Source organism: Myotis daubentonii, chromosome 17 (assembly GCF_963259705.1).
Source record: "Myotis daubentonii chromosome 17, mMyoDau2.1, whole genome shotgun sequence".
In the NCBI taxonomy this organism is placed as follows: Eukaryota; Metazoa; Chordata; class Mammalia; order Chiroptera; family Vespertilionidae; genus Myotis; species Myotis daubentonii.
The window spans coordinates 50,599,185-50,620,680 of record NC_081856.1 but is presented as its reverse complement, the minus strand read 5'-3'; the positions used below and the strand labels follow the sequence as shown (position 1 = coordinate 50,620,680).

Sequence of the window (21,496 nt, the reverse complement as noted above, 5' to 3'; positions counted from 1 at the left end):
CTTTGACCATGAGTAGAAGCCAAAGGCTACACGCTACGCTGCCTGCCCTCGCCTGGTGGACGGCCTGAGCTCTCCTCCTGAGACGCCTTACTGCCGCAGAGGCTGGATCTGCCCTCCCCCGGTGATGGCCAAGTCATCGGAGAATCCTCTTCACCAGCCCTTTCTCCATTTCAGAGGTTCCCTGGGATCACGCCCAGAGAAAGCCCTGCCCGTGAGCCTGCCTTCGGCTCTGCTGTAGGAGAACCCAGACTAGGACAGGGCGCCCGACAGGCCGCCTCTGACTCAAAGTGCAAGTCGAAGGCAAACAGAAAACCAAGAGGCCGACTGTGGTGCTCGTTTCCCTGCTTTTTCATTCGTGTGAACTGGTCCTTGAAGTTAGTAATTTATCAGATGACAGACTAGTAACAGGATCCAACAAGCTAAAGCTGGAAAGAAAGCACATGAGATAGCAAACCACCCCGACTGCTCATCTCACACCTAGGGAACAGGTTCCGAGCGTGGGGGGACTGGCCTGCGTCCACAGGACGGAGGCAGCTGCCAGGGGCTCGGGCCGCTCTGCCAACTGGAGGAGGATCAGTAATGAACATACACATGCCCTGAGGGTGGGACTTACTCCCCATCATGTTCCAGATGAGGACTTCAAAGCCCCAAGGGCAGTCCCTTGCCTACAGCCCTTACACAGGCAGTGGCAGGGGCGGGTTCCAGCCCAGAGCCCTGCCGCCCTGCCCTGCTTTGCTGCAGCCTAAAGGAAGTCCCTGAGGCCAGCAGGGTCGGGAGAGTCCCAGAGGTTTCCAGTAATTTATGCAGCAAGGAGGCGGGGCTGAAAAGGAACCTGAAGATTTAGCAGAGAAGCAGCTGTGCTTCCCCATGCCCCCCCTCCAGCTCACAGGTGACCTTCGCCTTGGCCACACCTCCCTACAACCAGCCTTCACTCACAGGTCTGAGACTCCGAGTGGGTGTGAGGAGGAATCCACTCGACAACCTGATTTCACTAAAAATTCTCATTTTAGCTACAGTAACATACTGAATAAATGTATTTAGTAAATGTAAAAATAGCCATTATAAAAGTGTACTTAGGCACCAATATTTTGATTTTGTTTTATTGCTCACATATGAATTGCAGAGTGGATTTTTACATTTCAAAAAGCTCACTTCGTTACATTGACAACATATATTGCCATGAATAAGACGAACGAGTTCCATTTTCAGAAAGGAAGAGAAGGGCTATTCTGAGGAGGGAAGTTAACCGCTGGTAAAGTGTGGCATTACTGTAAAAGAGAATGGGTTCAGAATTATTAAGGGTGCGTGTGTGCGTGTGTGCATGTATATGTGTCTGTGTGTGCGCCCACGTGTCTGACTAACTTCAATGACAACGAACTCTGAGCAAAGACAACACAAGCAAAGGAGGAACATTTAAATGTTAACTATTCAATGTCAAGAAAATATGATATAAGCAACTGTCTACAGCAAAAAAGAAAGTGGTAACAGTTTATAAGAATTTTCAGTATCTACAAAAATATAGCCATACAGTGCCCTTCAACCAATCCCACACTCGCCGCAGGCCCAGCGACAGCACAGTACGCACCCGCCTGCAGGAGCTCCTGAAGGCACAGGCCACAGGGCAGACCCGCTTCCAGGGAACCCTCGGCAACAAGACCAGCTCACGAACCGAGGGCACACAGAAGTCTGCTGTGATTTAAAAACAAAACAAAACCAAACCCCTACAGAACCCAACAGTTTACACACAGACCAGGAGGAAGGTGACAGCATGACCGGAAGTGGTTGTCCTGTCCATGCAACACGCACCGACCACGCCGAGACCTGGGATCCTTGGAGCAGGAGTGCAAACGAGTACTTTGTCAACAATTAAGATCCTTCTTTAAAAATACAGAAGAAAAAAAGAAAATTAAAACTAGGGCTTCTTCACGGACATGTACTACAGCGGCCAGGACGTCGAGTGTCATTTTAGAGGTTCAATGACTACTATCTCTTGCAAAGTGCTTTAAGATGCTATACTTTGGATCATATGTTGAAAAAAATTTGAGCATGCTTCTTTTCCTGTTTCTACTACATGTGCCCAGATAATCATAAACCAAAGGTGTAGCATGCCGCTCTTCACTGCAATTTTACAAACAAAAGCCAAAACCAAAACTGGTTTTTCAGTCACAATTTTTAATATGTATATTTTTTATGTAAAAAGAAATAAAATAAAAAAAGGTAGAACTATAAACAAGTTATGTTATATAAATGTCCTAGGAGAATGTTGTAAGATTTGCAAAGACAATTGTTCATTTTGCCGTGTAGTGGACTCACTGAAATGTATGTGGCTTTAAGACAATACCATGGGTCGGTCAGCAGGTGAGTAGAGTGTGAGTACACATCACCTTGGTGGCTTAAACCGACAGAAGCTTACACTGACAATCCTTAGCACACTTGATTGCTAAAACCATAGGCACCCTTTAAATGTAATATAACAAACCCTAAACACACATGTAATATAACAAACCTTAAACACAAATGCATACAAGCTACAGTTCAAATCCTACAAATTAAAGTCTGTTTTGGTAATTTTCTGAATATGATGATTAAAAACAATGAACAATATAAAAATGTAAATTAATGTGCTCTTAATAAAAATCAAAATGTGTGCTCTTCACAGATGAACTAGTAACTGTTTTAAATGTCTTTTTTTATACTAAATATATATATATCTCATTTAATTAATTGAGCCACAGCAAAATACTACTATAATTTCAAAGCACAGTCTGTAAACTAATACATCTTATGATGTAAAAAATATTGCACAGTTCGGTATCTGGAGAGCAAGCTCTAAGCCTCTCACGTAGAATGATCAAACTCTTGGCAGAAAATACAGTATTACAAGAACCAGACACTTTAAAGTATGCGGCTGATTTTAGGGTCATATTCTAGGCATATTATTCAACAAACATCACTACCATAAACAAGCGGAGGAACGCCTATCGCACGTATCACGGTAACTGAATGAAGAGACGCCTGTCGCAACATCGGAAACACAGGGACAAAAGCCACAGGGCAGTCAGCAGCCCAGGACTAGCGTACTCTCGCATGTTTTTGCTTTTGCAGATAACCAAAACTAAAGCAAAAATCCTACTTAAACAGTTGTGTAGATGTTTAAGAAATACAAGAGAGACTTCATACGTCTTTCAACCCTCGAAGGCCTAATTTTCAAAAAAAAAAAAAACATGTTTGAGAAAAGTTTAAAATATACTGTTTAACAATGAAATGATGTTGAGACCAATACATGCTCCACTTTAAAGCCAACAGGAACCTGAAAAGAAATTAGTGTGGCATAAATCTATCTTCAAAAGCACTTGAAATCACATATAGTTTCAAAATTTCTAGTATGGTATAACAAGCATTTGGTCAAATGTACGTTCCAACGCTGTTTTCAACAAGTGTGTTACAGACGTAAAGTAAAGAGCCCGGCCTGCATTCCCAGGCTGTGACATTCTATGCTGAGGTCTTCCTGAGCCACTCAGTACACACAGAGGTCAGGAAACTTCATCTCATAGACGGGGACAGACTGGTACTGGGCATGCCCAGAAGTAATGGTCAGTGTTCCCGACGGGCTGGGCGGAGGACTGGAAGAGAAGAAGGGCATTGTCAACAGTGACTTAGATGCGCTTCCCGTCACAGAGCGTCCTAACTGCTATTGCCCCAGCCGGTGAGGAACTGAGGAGAAATGTACCTGGTTCAACATAGCATTCGAGTGCAAGTCTTCCAAAGCACCCGCTGTCCTTCTAGGGACATTCTAAAGGACAGCTAGAAAGCCAGAGACACCTGGACAAGAAATGGGAACAGACTGGCTAGCGAAGACAATGCCTAGCAAGACAAGGTACTGTATGACCTCCTGTTTATCCTAAATGAAAAACGTAATTACTTAAACATAATCAGCTACAAGTTTACAGGGGCTAACCGTTCCTATTTTGTTGTTGTATTGCTGTTGTAACAGCCCTTACCGTATGGTGAGTTCCAGTATTTGAGTAAGTCTATCATGAAGCAAATTCGCCTATAAAAGAAAAAAAATGTTAAGAATGAATTTACTGTTCTCCAAATACCCATATGTAATAATACAAATGCAATTTAAAAGACAAAGCATAACTGTAACTATGAAGCTGATGGTACAGAATGCTGTAATATTTTGGTTTTGTTTGTCTCATATAATATAAAGTTTCTCTTTTATTCCTTTCCTAGTCTCACTGGTAAAAACAAACCAATAGACACACAAAATCACCCACAGCAAAAGCATTGAAAACCACTGCAAAAAAAAGTATCAAAGCCACATCAATCTTTAACATGCAGCTTGGGATCTCTCATTTCCATCAGCTTCTGTGACACTAAGAAACTGTTTAGCTTCACAGCTATCGAAGAGTTGAAGTTTCAGTCCCTGTCTGATACATCACCTTGTCTTCTGCTGATTCGTCTAAACATGGAGCCTACCAACCAATTACCAAGAAAGTTTCCCCCAAATCACACTCCACCCCTGCCCCTTCAGCATTTAGTCACTCACTTTGGATTCACACTGTGCTGCTATTTCTTCAAAAGGTGCTTTCTGGAATTTCTCTATCACCAGACGCCTCTTCTCCTTTTCTTGCTCTTCCATTCCATTGGTATCTATGTACATGTTTACAGAGACCCGTTAAAGCAACACAGAATTTCAGAGACCCTTCCAATGACCATAAGAGCAAATGATCTCAAAACCAAAAAGAAACAATTTATAAGATTACTTTTATAAGGAAAAAAGCAAAAGGTGTAACATGCTTTGAAATGTCTTAGTTAAGACTAGTAAGCAACACTTATGAAAAATGTTTTTAAATCTCAGGGTTCAAACTACACAGGCCCCTTTTCATAGACAAGCTCTGTTGGCCACCGAAACAGCAGACACGACCGCTTCCTTCCCGAAGGAGGAATCTTCTCTTGATAGCCACGCGCTGGCAGACAAGGCGCTGGAGGAACCTGCTCAACTGGCGACCGAAGGAAGGCACAGCACAGAACACTCTGGCTTGGCCTTTCCCATCTATCTCCCACAATCCGGAAAGCGGGTTTTTATCTGAAGATGATGTATGGTCTAGCCAAAGTCTGCGATACAGTAAAGTAACAAATGTCTACCTTGTCACAGATCATTATTTTCCTTGGTATAGACAGACTTTTCTAGAATTGTGCAAGCATCTTACAGTGCATTCTGATGCCACCCTTATTTGGTGGCCAGCATGCAGGCTGCATGAACTTATGAGAAACAGGACGAAAACTCTGAGAAGTACTGGGAGAAGTAAGCGGAGTGGTTTTTAACAGGCACACAGAAGTACAATGAGAAGTGAGTTTGCCGTGGGTGAGAGTATGCTTGTCAGCAGGCACGACAGTGTCACGTTAATCCCTGCTATGTCACCAATGAAAACACCAGGCAGGAAATTAACCTTCTCCCGAGATCACACAGCTAGAAATGCTGCAGCCAAATTTCACACCAGGTTGGACTGACTCTGTGGTCTTCACTTATCTTGGTATAAAGTATTACTTTCATTTTTTACAACTGTAAAAACCTAAAGAACGTAACTAAAGAAATCAATTACACATTTATATAGAAATCAGCATATAAACATGCACTAAGATAAAGATAAACTAGCAAAATACTGGGGGAGTTAAGGAGTACAAAAAATCTCACCAATTGCTTTCTTTAATGCTTCAAAGGTAATTTCTTCAGTGTTACTAACCTGGAGAAAAGGGATTTTAAGTAAAATAGTTAAGAAAGGTCGATATAAATAATACTTTCATGCAGTTACAAGTCATAGAAGAGCTTTTACAAGATTTTTTCTTCTCTGTGTTGGCGTGATTTGTAATTATACTCCACAAATGTGACAATGGTGTACTTTAGGGGTTCCCAAACAAGTCCACAGGCTATCACGGGGCTGGCCGGATGCACATCCTGGGCCCCCAAGCAGTGCTGAGTAGAACCAAGCTGCAGTGGGGGAAGTGCGACAAGGTTGGAGCCCCCCGACTGAACGGCTTCATAGGGACAGTGCTTGCAAGCACCCCAGGCAGAGGTTACACGCTGTCTCAGCCACGTAACCAGTGAGAAACAAGTTCTCTAGTCTAAGTTTCGGCACCTCATACTGTTACAAAGCGAAAATAAAATAATCTAAAACTGTAAATAGTTTAAAAGCAAGAATCCCTCCTTTGCAAAGTGTTCAGTGAGAACAGTTCACTGACAGCTTAAATGACCACGTTCTGGATCTCCCAAGGCCCACCACCAAGTCTTATGCTCCAGAAACCCCTCTGACTGGGGCTCCCCCATCTCCCTAGCGCTCGGAGATGTGCGAAAAGTGCTTTTTGATGAAAGTCAGTAACACTCGGTGGTGCCAGCACGTTTCAGGAAGGACTGTTTTCAGGAGGGATAGTAGATCCAGCGACTACGTTATCTCTGAATGAACATGAAGAAATGGGATGTGAGTACTTGCCTGGGCTCTGGTCATCCCTAAGTTTAGCTCATGGGCTTCCTTTGCTAAGTCTAAGGCAGTGAGACTAAGGAGAGCAGAAGCCTGCGCGCTGCGCCTGTGCGGCTGCAATGCAAAGGCTTGAGCGGAAGCCAAGCGGCACAGCTCCCCTGCCTCGGCTTCCTACTGAGGCTGGGGTTGTAGCTGAAGTCACATTAAACGTGGGGTCTCCGGTGGCTCTGTTCTAGATATCTGGAGCAGATATATAAGATGAGGCTCTGGCTGGTCAAGTATTTGTATCTAGAAGCAATCTAGTACCTCAATGAGAAAAACAAAACGGTGGTTCTTGTAACTGGTAAAGAGGATCGGACTTCCGACCAACCACCACAGCCCAGGAGAAAACACCGGGGACTTGCACTTATTACCTGTTCCATGTGGACAGGTGAGAAGCCAGCGTGCTTTACTGAACAGATCCTCTTCCCGGTTGGTTATTGTCCTTAATTCAGGTCACGATGACTGTCTCTCAGCATCTAGACCAAGTCGTCCTGCCCCTGTCCCTTTTGGTAACCTCCTTTCTCTAACTGGCTCTCAGTCTAACTTGCTCTGCCTTCAGAACAGAGTCCTGCTGCCCCTGACCCTCCTCTTCATCCCCGGCCTGGCCGCTCCAGGTCCTCAGAGCTCTGTCCAGGCGACTGCCAGGCTCTCCCCCTCCAGTCACGCTTCTCAGTGACTGTGTGAGGCAGCTCTGAAACGACTACCTGAATTTCAGTGTTTCCCTGCTTCCTACCCAACTACATGCAAACTCCTTAGGCTGGTAATAAAAACCTTCTATAATTTGTCTTCAATCTTGTTTCCCCAGATTCCCCTTTATGAACCCTATTTTTTAAAAATTGCTTTATAATAGTGTTTAATGATTCATATGTTTCATACAATGGAGCTGCTAAAAACAAGCCAGCTACTCCATTTGGTGCTCAGCTAAACTAGAATCTGCTCCAACTCTACCTGGCGTGCTGGAGTCACGGAAAAACAGGGCAAAGGCACCATCCCCGAGGAGCTTCCAGTTCCTCTTATGTATGGCTTTTGCCTCATGTGTGATTTATAGCTCTGACCTAGACTGTACAACACCCTTGGGCCTGCATAAAATCTGCGATTCATCTTTTTTCAATCAGTTCTAGGTCACTTCCACGGGCACTTCAGTAATTGTGTGGCACCTGGCACAGCAGGCCCTGACCACTGTTGCTGACCTTAGGATCACATGCAGGAATCTTCAGTTATAATTGGGAAAAAGGCAAGAGTATACATGTACCAGTACAAAATAGATCTGTTATTTGTCCTAGAATACACAATAATCCTGTTCAGCCAACTGTTGCTTAATTTTGCACAAAGAAAAAGTGAGTATACATACCCTCTTATCCATTCCCCCAAATAATTAAGCACTGACTACCACACCTCTTAGAGAAGAATGAGTGGTGATTCGAATCTCACATCCATTATGTACTGAAATCATGCCTACAGTGCTCAGAGAGAACACTAGAGGTCAAAGGTCATGCCTACAGTGCTCAGAGAGAGCACTAGAGGTCAAAAGTCATGCCTATAGCACTTGAATCTATTACTCAACTGGTAATTTTATCTCAGGAGGCAAGTACGCCTCCATTACATTTTAGCCATTTATCTTTTTGAAATAATTAAAGAGCTTTAGAAAAAGTTAACATGTGTATACTGATAAATAAGGTAATTGTTAGAAAAGTGAGTCACAGTAAGCTAAGGTTTGAATAGCAAATGTTGGAACTGACATACCTCAAGTGGACCAGATATCTCAACAGACTATAGTGACACTGTGAGTTGTATCTAGAGAGGACACAAGCTTGCTATGATCTCCATCTAAACAATCTTCTGACTTTGTTTTTAAGTTATAAACCTAAAAGCAGATATTAGTTAGATCTGAAGACTAACTGAGATTATGTATGTAAAATTTCAAATAATTTTGATTAAATATTAGAGTACTGTTTTTAAATGAGCAATTTTTTTTAACTGATCCACTATTAGCTAATGTACTTGTTCATGGTTTGATATTTTGCTACACAATCAACTGGTGAATACCTAACTGACCCAAATCTCTCCTACCCTCACCATGTAATTAGTTCTAGCCTAGAAGGTAATTTCTTTTGTCTCCTGGTATTTGAACAATCATTCCTAATATGCAAATCCGATTCCATAACGGTCAATGGGTTTTAAACTCCAACCAGCTCAAGGACATCTTTTAGTAAACAGTTTACTTAACTTTTCAAATGCTCAGTGGGAGGCATGTTTGACTTTGGACTTACAGTAAAGAAGGCTCTTTAACAAGTTAAGAAATATATTAATGGATTAATGTAAAGTTCATGTTCAAGAATCTTCCCTCGACCTTTATGCAAATGTCTTTTCAGTTCATTTTCTCAAAAAAGGACTGTTTGTAACAGTTTGAAGGGCTTTATATGTATCTTTAAAAGAAAGAAATACAGTTAAAAGGAAAATGGAGTAATACCAGTCAATAAAATAAGTTATACTCTTGACAACATAAAGTGTATAAACTAAGGCTTAAGATGATTTTCTTCCCTCAAAATGTAACAGCACCAAATTCAAAATCATTACAAGACAGAGCGAGCAAGATACCCTCCTCACCAGCAAGGAGAACAGAAATTAAAATGGCTCAGAAGAGGTGAGTTTGGGAAGATGATTTTTCTGGAGCCTTAAGTTGGCAAGAAACTTTCAACCAACCTCAGAGCCCCGAGTCCCACAAGGAGCACTAACTGCCTCGTAATGCCCTGCAGACAATTTCTTAATGAAATGGACTAGGTCTCCCCGATGGGGAGATGAACAGCATAGAAGATGCATGTTAGTCAACTGGAGCCTGGCCCCAAACTGTTTGAATTCTTGAGGACAAATTAACTGGCGGGGACCGAGGGGGGACGAGAGAGGAGGCTGAGAAAGCATGAATTCAGACAACTTCCTTCCCCTTTTCTTAGATGGATATTCTTTTAATGATTTATACTGTACAAATGAGAAACAATGAAGTACCTAGGAAGGCAAACAATGGATAAACCAAGGAGGAGGCTGACTTGGCATGCTGGCATTGCGGCACTTTTACTCGACTATCAAAAAGTCTCTGGTGACTGTGTGGTAAGTCCAGAGAGTGCGGCTGCGCTTCTTCCTACCACTCGGGAGGTTACACTCTCGTGCGCTAGTGAGACAGGAGGAGAGCGTTACATCTCTGAGGGGTCAGGTGAGGCCCAGCCCTTAAGACACAGGTCAGTGAGACAGCCTCACCAACGCTATGCTCATTACACTTACTATCTATTAAAGTGATAAAAAAATGTCCCTCACAGAAGAAGTTTTCAAAGTTTTAAAGTTGTGAGCATCTGAAGTATCTATTTCCATTTATTCTCATAATTTGTGTTTCATAAATCTTTAAAAACAGGATCTAAAGGCCTCCTAATTTAATGATAGGTCTTAAGTGACATTTCTTTCTCATAAAAAAAATCTTACTTGGTTCTGTTTTCAGTTCCTGTTATTACATTGTAAAACCTAATATCATACATGTTACATTATGTATCTTTATAAATAGCCAAAATGAGTTTAGTAAAATACATTACAAGTTCGTTCCAGGCTGAATCAGATTAATTTCTACTACAATAAAAACTGCTGATTTGGGGGTAATTAGAGTTACATTTGCTCCTATTTGAAGGCATGGAGGGCAAAAAATTCTTTTAAATTGATGTCTATCCCAAGACAGCACTGAGCACAAACTGTCAGCAACTCACCACGTCGTCAGAAGGGAGGCTGCCGGGTAGAATATCCACCTGAATGGACACGGTGTCCACGATACTTTTTCTTCTAGAAAGTCGATCTTCATCTAAAAAAAAAGCCCCCTGTTATATGCCAGCAAGAAATGGTGTGTCATTTATAAACAACATGCTTCAGGTTTCAAAACACTTCAGACAATTAAGACAGTGGGTTTTTTGCTTTTTCTAAATATACAAGGCACCTGTTCTCAGACCCACACATTTTGTGATGCAGCCACTTTATAGCCTGGGCCATTCTAGCTTCCTAATCCCACTTTGATTATCCGTGGTTTTATTCCTGAGGGGGAAGAGTGACGGACTAGGGAGGCGAGGATAATGAACCAGTTACTTTCTTACTGACCACCTCTCCCTCGGGTTGCCTTCCAAGGTAGTGATTGATGCCACTAATCGAATTTGGTAGTTGACTCTTTTTCTGGGCATACAGTAGGATTGCAATTATATGGAAGATACGCAGTTAGAATCTGAGCACCAAGGAAATTTTTTCCTGTTTCAAACCAGTAAGGAGCTGCGATTGTGCCATCACAGCCTAACTTGGGCAGCGTTCTTCACTGTGGCACTGCTGGCATTTTAGGCCAGGTAACCTGTAGGACCTGTCAGTGCACTGCAGGATGGTCAGCAGCACATGGTGATAACTAAACATGCCTCCGGATTGGTAAGTGTCCCCTGGGATGGGGAAAACACTCACTGAGAACCACCGACCCAGTCCATTCGACTGAGAACAGACCTTTGTACAGTTGTCCCTATGTGCCTCCATCACGATACAAGCTGTTTAAAGCACTGACCACATTGCTCTCCAAGCAGTTCTACTCCTCCCCTGATGAATTAAAAAGGCGCTCTGGGCCTCTCGTCAGATCTTACACAGTAACTTCCACTGCCCCTGACTGATCTAGTGCTCAAGTCCGAGTGCCTTTCCTACAACCTGAGTCTTGTTAGCTCACCGGCCTTCCACACCTTCCTACAGACAGAGACCTCTCCCGGAACTCTTCATTCCCTGCCCTGGACCACCCCCTGCCCCAAAGATTCCTATCTTTCAGGGCTAATCACATATATCACTTCCTTAAAAACCTTAACTATCACATACCCCTCTTTCTTCTAGCTATGAAAATTTACTCTCAGTTAGGACTGGTCTTCCCTTCAGTCACTGTCACCTTCCACCCCCACTGGGCCTTGTGCAGACAAGGAGTTAGTGTCTCATCTCCCCCCCATTCCAGAAATGCAATGACCGACGAATTTGGGTCTGTCATGCAGGAGTCACTTGGTTCTGCTCTATGAAGGCCGAGGGATGGAACCAGCACCTGCTCCACATGACAACTGCTCCTGCACCGAGTTCTGCGAGTTTTCAGGTCACTGTTTTACTGCCGGCTAGTAGCGAGCTCACCTAAGACACTGCATTCTTTCTGTTTCTCCTCCATGATCATGTGCTTTGATATAAATTAGCAAATATAATGGAACCACTACAAAATAGTATGTGATTATCATGCCAACTTGCTTGTACCCTCCAAGCAGGCCAATGTCCAAGGTCTCACTAGAACGCAAACTGAGCGACACACAGCCTACTTCACCAAGAGCACGAGAAGAATGCCTCGCTTGACATACGATGGCTGGGGGTTGCAGAGAGAGTCAAACTGAAACCTAAGACAGAGGGAAAGAGAGGGACGGGCAGGAAAGGGATCAGTGGGGGCAAAATCAGTGAGAACAGAAGGGAAGCATTGAGGAGATAGAAAAAGAGTCAAAGTTTTAAAAGGAAAGGAAATAAACTTTAATGGGAAACCATACACATACCCTTGAGCGTCTGACCTGTATAGTCACCTGCTTACAGGGCTGCAGCAAAGCCCAGGTGCACAGCCGGCACCTTGTCCATCTGCACAAACGTACTGTTCCTAAATCAGAGTGTCTGTTCCTGCGCTGCCTGGCATGCCTGCTGAGATGCAGCCTCGCCCCCTCCTGGACCGCCCTGCCCTCCAGCTCCAGAGAATGCCCTGCCGCCATCTCAGAGTCTGAGCACACAGCCTGGGAGACGTTTGCTTCCCTTCCCCCAGGGGGCTGGGGCAGTCCCAGACACTGCTGACTGCGTCCCTTCCACTTTCCACCGCCTCCCTCCTGTATCCTCAGGTCTGAACAGGGGCAGGATTTCAGAACCAATGCTTAGAGCTGCACCTCACTCCTCCCATGCTGCTCTGCTGCCACCTGGTGCACCCACACGTAACGTACACACTTGACCCAGACGGCTAAGGGAGAAAGGAGTCTGAATGCAAGTAGCACAGAACTACATTACATGGAACTTCCTGTGGCTATTTAAAAGTTAGATATAGAAACTGTCTTCAAACTGTATACACTAAATCATAAATGCGACCTGGGCTAAAATACTACTCATATTCTATTAAAAAGCTGACTGGGGAGAACAAAATTTCACAAATAACTTATCTTCACAAAACTCAAAATTTCACAGTTTAATGCTGATATTACTTACAAAGATATGTTTTGGTCCTATAGAAAAGCGCAAAATTCCACAGAATTAATGCATACAGGGTGGGGCAAAAGTAGGTTTATAGTTAAAATACAAATAAATAAATATAAATAAATAACTAGTAAATTATAATGTAAGAATAAACTGTGTTTTGCATTACTCACAACTGTAAATCTACTTTCGGCAACCTCTCTATTTATAGAATAAAAACCAACCAAAAATCATGGAATAAAAAGTAATAACCAAGTTGTTTAATTTCAGCCTTCCTATCCTCATTTGTAAACAAAGATAATGCTACCTCCCTCACTGAACTATTTTAAAGGTTAAATAAATAAGTGAACATGAAGTACACATCCCAGTGCCTAGCACATAGCAGGTGCCTAATAAATGGCAGCTGCTATCATGATGATGGTAGTGTATATATGTATATCTATTTCTATATCTACCTCCAATACACACACACATACACACACACACACACACACACACACACACACCTATGTCACACAACAAACTAAACGTGTTTTGGTTTTGGTTTTTTTTCTTCAGTATGATGTTCTTAAACCCCTTAATTTTCAAAATTATCACCTGATGGTTATAGAGCCAAAGAAAAACACAATGCCCGACTGATTGTCTCACAAGAAGCATGTATTCTGCGCTGAGGCAGGGCACACGCACCACAGACTGCTGTACACAACCCATCTTTACAAATCAGAGAACTCGCACTCCGACTGCTGCATTATATAACCAAGTATTGAAATGTTCGGAATTCTTCCAGTCAGTGATAGAGAGGCATTAAGAAAGGAATACAGCTTTTTCAGGGATGGGAAGAAATGAAAAGAACAAACCACCTGTTTAAAAAAAGCACCAGAATGTTCACTAAAAACTGTTAAGAGTTAAAGGATCAGGGTCGAAGGAAAGAAGCAGTGCAAATTAACTACGGCTATGGGGAGGCAGAGCAAAATCATAAGGGAACTGGTAGGTGTAGAAGGTGCGCAGGCACCGGTCCGCTCTAACAGGCATGTCTGATTAAGCTACTCTCCTACAGGATGGGGGGAAGGGCAGCCAGACCGACGCTGGGTTTACCTTCGTACTTGTGCCTGGGCTTAGGAGGGTTTTTGCCTGAAGGAAAGAGAGCTAAAGCCACACAATAAGAATGAAATATTTTTAAAGTCTTTTAAATTACAATGCTCTACTAATGTTTTATTCTTAGCATTTTTATTTCCCCAAGGAACTCATGCAGAATAAAATCTTGTATAGCACAGAATATAAAATAAAATGCAAAAGAATTCACTAACATCTCAGATGCTACGAACAACTATCTTTGTAATAAATGCATGTATTTTGGATCTACATTATACAAAAAGGTAAGTATTTATAAAGATTGTGCTACCTTTAGTGATTATTCCATAAAACCACCTAACTTAACTCAAAACAGTTCTCTTATACTACAGAGGTTTCCCCAAAGGAAGAACTAGTTCTACCAAATTTAATATTTATATAATCACCAAGTGAAAATGAAGGCGGAAGGTACTGTTTGGTTTTAGTATCTAAAGTAAAATTTGACTGTAAGACACTATGCAGTTTTGCCATGAAGCACTGCAGAATTACTGTGGTCAATGACAAGAACAGAGGAAATAAATAGTGCATAGAAGAAAGCATATTCTTAACTCACAACGTTTCAGACTTCTTTGCACAGCAAATGATCTGTACTCTTTCATGTGACCAAAGTTGCCTAATTCATTAAGCTCAATAAACACAATTAACTAATTAAACAATTTTCACCCATTTCCATAAGTTAAACACAACATTGGTTAATGAGGAAAGATCTCACTTTCCTTCTTTGTTTCAAGTATATTATTATTTAGTGCAACTATAATAATCACTTGAAGATTAAATCTGTTCATGATAAAATCACATACAGGGGTGGGCAAAAGTAGGTTAATAATAATACAATAATTAATAATAAAAGAATAACAGTTTAGCATATTTATAACTGTAAACTTACTTTTGCTCATCCCTGTATATACCTTTAGAGACTTATTAAGTTTTCAAGAGGAAAATAGAAAAATACAAGTAACCACCCTGAGCATTTGTAAAGTTGTGGTACAGTAAATATACAAACTATTTTCATCGCTAACTGAGAATGGAAAAGTTATTGAAACATCACTAGAATGAGAGTTCTAATCAGCCTCCACTCACCTGTGACTTGTGGTACATATGGCACTGACAATCTCTCAACACTATAGCCACTGCCACCTAGTGACTCTGCAATCTTGTTGGTCAAAAAGTACAAACTTTTGTCATGTTTCTCCAAAGATTTTGGAAGCCTGTCAGATTGATCAAACAAAAGTAATTCAGTGTTATTTAAATTACTGAGCAAAAATAAGTTATCATTCAAACATTCCAGGTCAAAGCCTAAATATTATAAATGAACTGTAATTAGCAATAGGCATAGTATAATTTAGAGGACTAATTTGGGCTCTTTAAAGCAGGACACATGGTTCCTCCTATTAACCATTCTGCTGTGACTCATTCCCCAATAGCGGTGAGGTCAGGCTTACATTGTCCTGTTGGTATTCACACATTACATGATAAAGAGGACTAAATTCAGCTTTAACTTGCAAGGTGATTAAAACCTACTGAGAGAGCCAAATCCGGTTTGGCTCAGTGGATAGAGCGTTGGCCTGCGGACTGAAGGGTCCCGGGTTCGATTCCGGTCAAGAGCATGTACCTTGGTTGCGGGCATATCCCCAGTGGGAGGTGTGCAGGAGGCAGCTGATCGATGTTTCTCTCTCATTGATGTTTCTAACTCTCTATCTCTCTCCCTGCCTCTTTGTAAAAAATCAATAAAATATATTAAAAAAAAACAACAAAACCTACTGAGAGAAGAACATAAACATGTCGTCTGTGCTAGTTAATGAAAAACCGTATGGGCCAGCAAGTGACAGGAAGCACTTGCCCAATCACATAAGCTTCTCTTTCCTATCAAACGGCCTGATTTTATCTTATGTTGATGCTTTCAATGGAAAACCGCTTTTAGAGCCCAAAAGTGTGAAGAACACATTTATTTTTTTGTTTGAATAGCAAGGAAGAATGTAGTGTATAAATTATTAATTTTCCTTAATATAGTCTTTCTCCCAGAATTTTATGAGTACTGTTATCTATTATGGAAAATCTTGAACAGGATATTGTATTTCTTTAAAGGAGTGTTCATTTATATGAGAACATGCTACTTAGGCGCTATATCTCCATATTAAAAAGATAAATATTTTTTAATCAAAGATTGATCTGTTTGCACAAGCCTATATTTATCATGCATAAGAGCTTCTATGGCAAGAGAAAGAAGTGAGACAAATTAAATGCCAGAAACACAAAACATGATTATTATAAAACACCAGAAAATTATTCTCAGCAGCTGATTCCTTTATAATCACTGACTTCTCTCAAGTCAGCACCCCGCCTTAAAATGTGAAGATTTAACATACGTGCACTTATCTCTGAAAACGTGCTCTGGCAGAAAATAAGGGGCTTCCATCGTCCGCATTTCAATAACCTGAAAAATACCCAGAAACAAAATAAAAATAGAAAACCTCTCTTCTCAGGACCCTGCTATGAAAACATAGAAAGCTAAAACAACAAACAAAAAACAGAAACAAAAACTAAACATATATGAGAAATACCATCACTTTATTTTTAAATTTAAACTATTCTTACAGCCCAAACGCAGAGTTCATTTTGTTTTTACATTTTACGTTATTTTTAAAATTCACCAGGTAACAAAATCATGACAATAAAGTAATACATGTAGTAAAAACACAATGACCCGTTACACCTGATTAAACCTACTGCAAAGGGTCAGAACACGTATGTTCTCAGCTGCCTCTGCTTTGGAAATCCCTCACAAAGCACCAGCCCTCGGCATGCCCCAACCCCGTGCTCCTTGGGCAGCCCTCAGGAGAGGGCTCAGTGCACGGGAAGTCTGGCTCCTCCGTCAACTGTGAGCAACCTAAGGGGTAACTCTGCTTTCACAGCATTATTCACTTGTTTAGTGAATGAATGAGTTCTATTTCTTAGAATGCACTAAAATCCAACATTTTAGTAAGGACTGAGAGATGTACTCCCAATTCCATAAGATGAGGTTCCCCTAAAATGTTTTTAAATCATTCAAGTAATTATTTAATGAGTTACTGCTGAAAAAGCCAAATATAGTCGAACGACCGAGAACAAATCTCTGAGAACAAAGTTATTCAACTTTTGAGATGTGGCTCAAGTAGACTAGTTTAAAACAGTAACAACAAAAATAGTAAAATTTAAGAAAATTTAGATGCTAAGATTCATAATAGTTTAATGTAGTTTCCATTTATGACAGAGGATCCAGAAAAGACCCAGTCACTGCATAATTCTATAGAATTATCTGAATTTGATACATAAACATCAAAATTGAAATTAATCATCACCAAAAGAAATTCAGCCATGTTTGTATAAAAACCAAGTTGAGGAGCTTTTCGCAATACCTGACCTTGGTAACATGCTGGCAAAACGCAGGGACGGCGATCATCTGGCTAACGAAGTTGAGGTAGGCGGCCACGAGCGCCATGATGCCGCAGCGGTGGAACATGGGCAGGTTGTCCTCGTTGAGGATGGCACTGTCCTTTAACAGAAAGCACAGCACAAGGCTTAGGCTCCCAGGTCCCTCTACGGCGCCACTGAGAGCTGCGGGTGGTGTGGAATGCTAACCAAAATGTCACCTTATAAGAAGTTTTTTTTTAAAAAAAATTCTAAAAGGAGAATAAATGCCCATTATAGAAGAGTAAAATCTCTCAACTAGCTTTTCCTAAGAAAAAATAGTATGTGTGTGTGTGTGTATATATATATATATATAAAATATATAAACATCTCTCTGATATACACATATAATATATACACATACTCTCATTGCTTACTGTCCTTTTTCACAGAATACTTAACTCCTAACCAAACAACTATATATATGTATTATTTAATGACTATCTTCCCCACTGAACTCCAAGTATGAGCTCAGGGATCATGCTGTCCTTTCATCACAGTATTTTCCTGGGGACTCGATCAATATTTAGCACACAAACAAATGCTCATTCAACATTTAACAAAACAAATGCCTATGGTCATTGTCTTGAGTATTATAGATTTAAAACTAGACACTCCCTTTTAAAAATTCATGTCCTTGGATAAGTGCAACAACACTTTAAAGATGGTATCTGTTTCATACAAAAATGTTTTCCTCAATGAAAGGCTACGAAAGCATACCTGTAAAGCAATGGCTAAGCGGATGAGATCAATAACCACCTCTTCATTGGCCAATTCAATTGTCATAAGAGCAAGAGAAGTATAGAGTAACTCATAGTTTTTCTGAACGTTGTCTTCCTCTTTACAGCCCAAATATATGTGCCGATATAGTTGTTGCCCATTCTGAAAAGGGTCATGACAGAGGAAAAAGATGTTTGCTTAAAATGTAGTAAAGGCAGATTTCACATGCATATAACCTCTTATAAAGTAGCTATCTTATTACACAATATATGGTGGAAGAGAAATTTAAACTGATAATTAGATGGTCAAATTGTATCCCCATCATTAACATCAACAAATATACCAGCATACAACTACAAACTAACAGAAGAGTTGATGAACAAGCCTTAAATAAAAACTGCAAGTAAGAAGAAGTTTTAGTGTCAACAATGAAAATATTTTCAGTGGTATTTGAAAAGATAAAAGCAAACTGCAGATTGATATAAGCAAAAACTAAAATGGATGGCAGGGTCAGGGGGGCCTTGGTAATGAGGGGGGATCTGGCTGAGGGCGAAGGTGCTAAGCTGCCTTGTCTGAGAGGAGCCTCCCGGGAGGTGGTTAGCGCTCGTCCAGGGAAGAGCCTTGAAGGTTCAGCTATGCGTTGGCATGAAGTCCCCAAAGGCAAGTCTGAAGCTGACACAGAGGGAGAGGTTACAGAAATTCCCAGGGACTGCGCAGAGGTTTTCCCCAAACCAAGCCAACCTCAATCTATTAATAAAGTATGGCTTCATTTCAAGGCCATATGTCAATATAAAACTACCTAACTATTCAAATGGCTTCCACTTACATCATTATTTAACTCATATCATGCATTATTTTTTAGAAGATAATCTCACCTTTTTCATGAAACTTGTGTCTTGTCTACAGATTTTTTCTCTTTTGATCTTTAGGTCAGCTACATCAGGTATTATTCTAGAGATAATCAATATATAATTTTTAATAAACAGCACATTTAGTTATAATATCACGGGTTATGTGGCAAATCAAGAGCTATACTTAGGAGTCTAAACTATGTAACACTCATTTCAATGAGCATGTTAAGTCAGTCTATTATGTAATCATATCACTGACTTAGGAAGTTTAATTAAGAATTTTATAAAGTAACCTTGACTCCTAATGCCATTTCTAAGTTTAAAGCAAAATTAAAATTCACATAACTAGTAACCACTAGTAGTTGAGATCTTTGAAAAGACCTCTAAACATCTGCTATCTTAAACTACACTGATAATTAAATGCTCTTGATACCAATTAAATAAAACTCTGGATTAATAAAACCTGAAAATCCTAGATTTAAAAATATCACATTTAAATACGTGAATGTAGAAACTAAAAAACATCATCATTAAGCCTATTTCAAGATGGCGCACTACCTGATCCCTCGAAGCTTTGCCCTGTTGTCATGGCGATCCATGAGATTATGCATCACTTCCAAGACTAACTGTCTCAATTCATAGTCCTCCATGAGGGATGGTGACAGCAGAGGATCCAGAAAAGACCCAGGTAGCGCAGTAACAATCGTCTTCGCTTTGTACCCAGAGGTGACCTGATTACAGGGAGGAAGATCAAAGAAACAAACAAGACACCTTTGTCATGAGTCCTTATTTGGTAAAATTCTCAAAACTGTTTTATGAGAGCCATAAACTAAGGGGAACAAGTATGGACATCAGCCTGAATAAAAAAATAAAAAAAATGAAAGTTTTGTAAGGTGCTGAGGATTTTACCGAATTACGAAAACATCATTCGTAAAGAGAGTAACCGTAATGACAGCCCCATTCCCCACATGCCAGGCAGGGTCTAAGCACTACGTGCATCAGCTGCACCCTCCCCACATCCCGTGAGGTGGGCATGCGTGCACCCCCACTTTATACGAGAAAACTGAGGGTCAGAGAGGGTAAGACCGTATGGGATAGGTAATCAGTGCTACATGAATATAAGATTAGCTAGCAAATGGTTCAAGTAAGAGCTGAAAATGTTTAAATTATTCTTTTAAATTAAGCAGTTTAGGTTAATAGGAATACATTTTCAGTTTGGAAAGCGGTACTTTATTACATACTTGATTTGACATTTCTGAATGAACCTCTATTTTACTTTTCATATCTTCAGCGTATCTTAAACGCTGTTAAACATTTTAACCATACCACACAGACCTTCTTTCAGCTGACTATGTGGTACAATTAGGATTAGGTCAAGATGATCTACTACGGAATTTGTTTAATGAAAAATAGGACCAGATAAAATTTGAGGTGGCAATTTAAATGTACATTTATATTTGCAAACATATTTGGAACATGTATTATAGGATGGAGATGACCTTATAAGCAAGCAAAGATATTGGTGGGACAACTGCTACCCCCCTAAAAATTAAAAATATATCCATGTCCCACACAACATACAAAAATAATCTTCAGATCAAAGTTTTAGATGTAGAAAGCCAAATTTTAGAAACTTTCTTAAGAAAATAATAAACAATGTGCTTATGTCATCAGAAGAGGCAAGGAGTGAAGACACAAATAAAGAAGAACAAAACACAGGAATGAACTGATAAAGTTGGCTATATTAGAATTTAAAACTTCTTTATGACAAGTACCATAAATAGGATTAACATGAAAATCACATGAGATGTTTCTGTACTTCTCCCCAGGTATGAAATATTCCTTTTAAAAGATGAAATCATGGACAAAAGATGTTCAGATTAAATTGTGAGAGCACCGACAGGGGAAGGACACATTCCCAACAGTAAGCCCCGCCTAGCATTATGTGAAGTGTCGCCAAGTCAAAGAGGAATAGAATTACTATGGAATAAGCACAGGGCCTCCCATGTTAGATATGCTTTTCCTTTTCAGCTACTTATAGCTGAATTATTTCCCAAAGAAGAAGCCACTGTTGGGTCAGTGTGTGAAAGAATAGCATGACCCATAGACAAACACTGGATTTCAAGCCCAAGCTCTATTCTTTAGCTCCGTGACGTGGTGAACCGCCCCCACGGCTTCCACTGCAAGTCCCTGAGCCCAGGCATCTCCAGCTATCACAGGGCAATACTTCCTGTCCTCTGTATGTTTCATCACCATGAATGTCAAATAAGACGACAAGAGAAGGAAGGAATAAATAGTAAAAGCATAATAAAATACAAGAAAATGAAAGCTAATATTTAATTACACAAACCACAGAGAAAACGAACCATAACTAGGACCTGACTATGTAAGAAAAGAGGCTCCCAATGGGAAGCTGCTTTCACCTCCTCAGTCATGTGAGGAGGAGGGCTCTCACCTGTCGCAATGTCTTACCATAAGCAAGGATCTCAGCAACATTATCTGAATCCGCCTGGTTCCCAAGTCCCTAAAAGATACAGCATACTAGCGTTATCTCATTAATAGTAATTAACATTCACA

The 21,496-nt window shown here is 40.6% G+C and overlaps 1 protein-coding gene across 5 annotated transcripts in view; it reads right to left on the bottom strand.

Moving 5' to 3' along the window:
* Positions 1-1,084: 1,084 nt before the first annotated feature.
* Positions 1,085-21,496, bottom strand: part of EFR3A (EFR3 homolog A) — a 59,787-nt gene continuing 39,375 nt past the window's right edge. For 2 of the 5 annotated variants that reach the window (XM_059672323.1, XM_059672324.1), the window contains 12 exons: positions 21,392-21,443; positions 19,478-19,650; positions 18,944-19,019; positions 18,069-18,230; positions 17,302-17,433; positions 16,268-16,335; positions 14,982-15,109; positions 10,271-10,362; positions 5,702-5,750; positions 4,553-4,656; positions 4,002-4,051; positions 1,085-1,268 (listed from right to left, as the gene is read on the bottom strand). In XM_059672323.1, coding sequence (XP_059528306.1) covers positions 1,157-1,268; positions 4,002-4,051; positions 4,553-4,656; positions 5,702-5,750; positions 10,271-10,362; positions 14,982-15,109; positions 16,268-16,335; positions 17,302-17,433; positions 18,069-18,230; positions 18,944-19,019; positions 19,478-19,650; positions 21,392-21,443 — 1,198 coding nt within the window. In that variant the 3' untranslated portion in view covers positions 1,085-1,156. Of the gene's footprint in view, positions 3,624-4,001; positions 4,052-4,552; positions 4,657-5,701; positions 5,751-10,264; positions 10,363-11,807; positions 11,945-13,865; positions 13,917-14,981; positions 15,110-16,267; positions 16,336-17,301; positions 17,434-18,068; positions 18,231-18,943; positions 19,020-19,477; positions 19,651-21,391; positions 21,444-21,496 lie in introns of those variants that run through there. The other 3 variants (XM_059672325.1, XM_059672322.1, XR_009449606.1) reach the window with 3 other exon arrangements.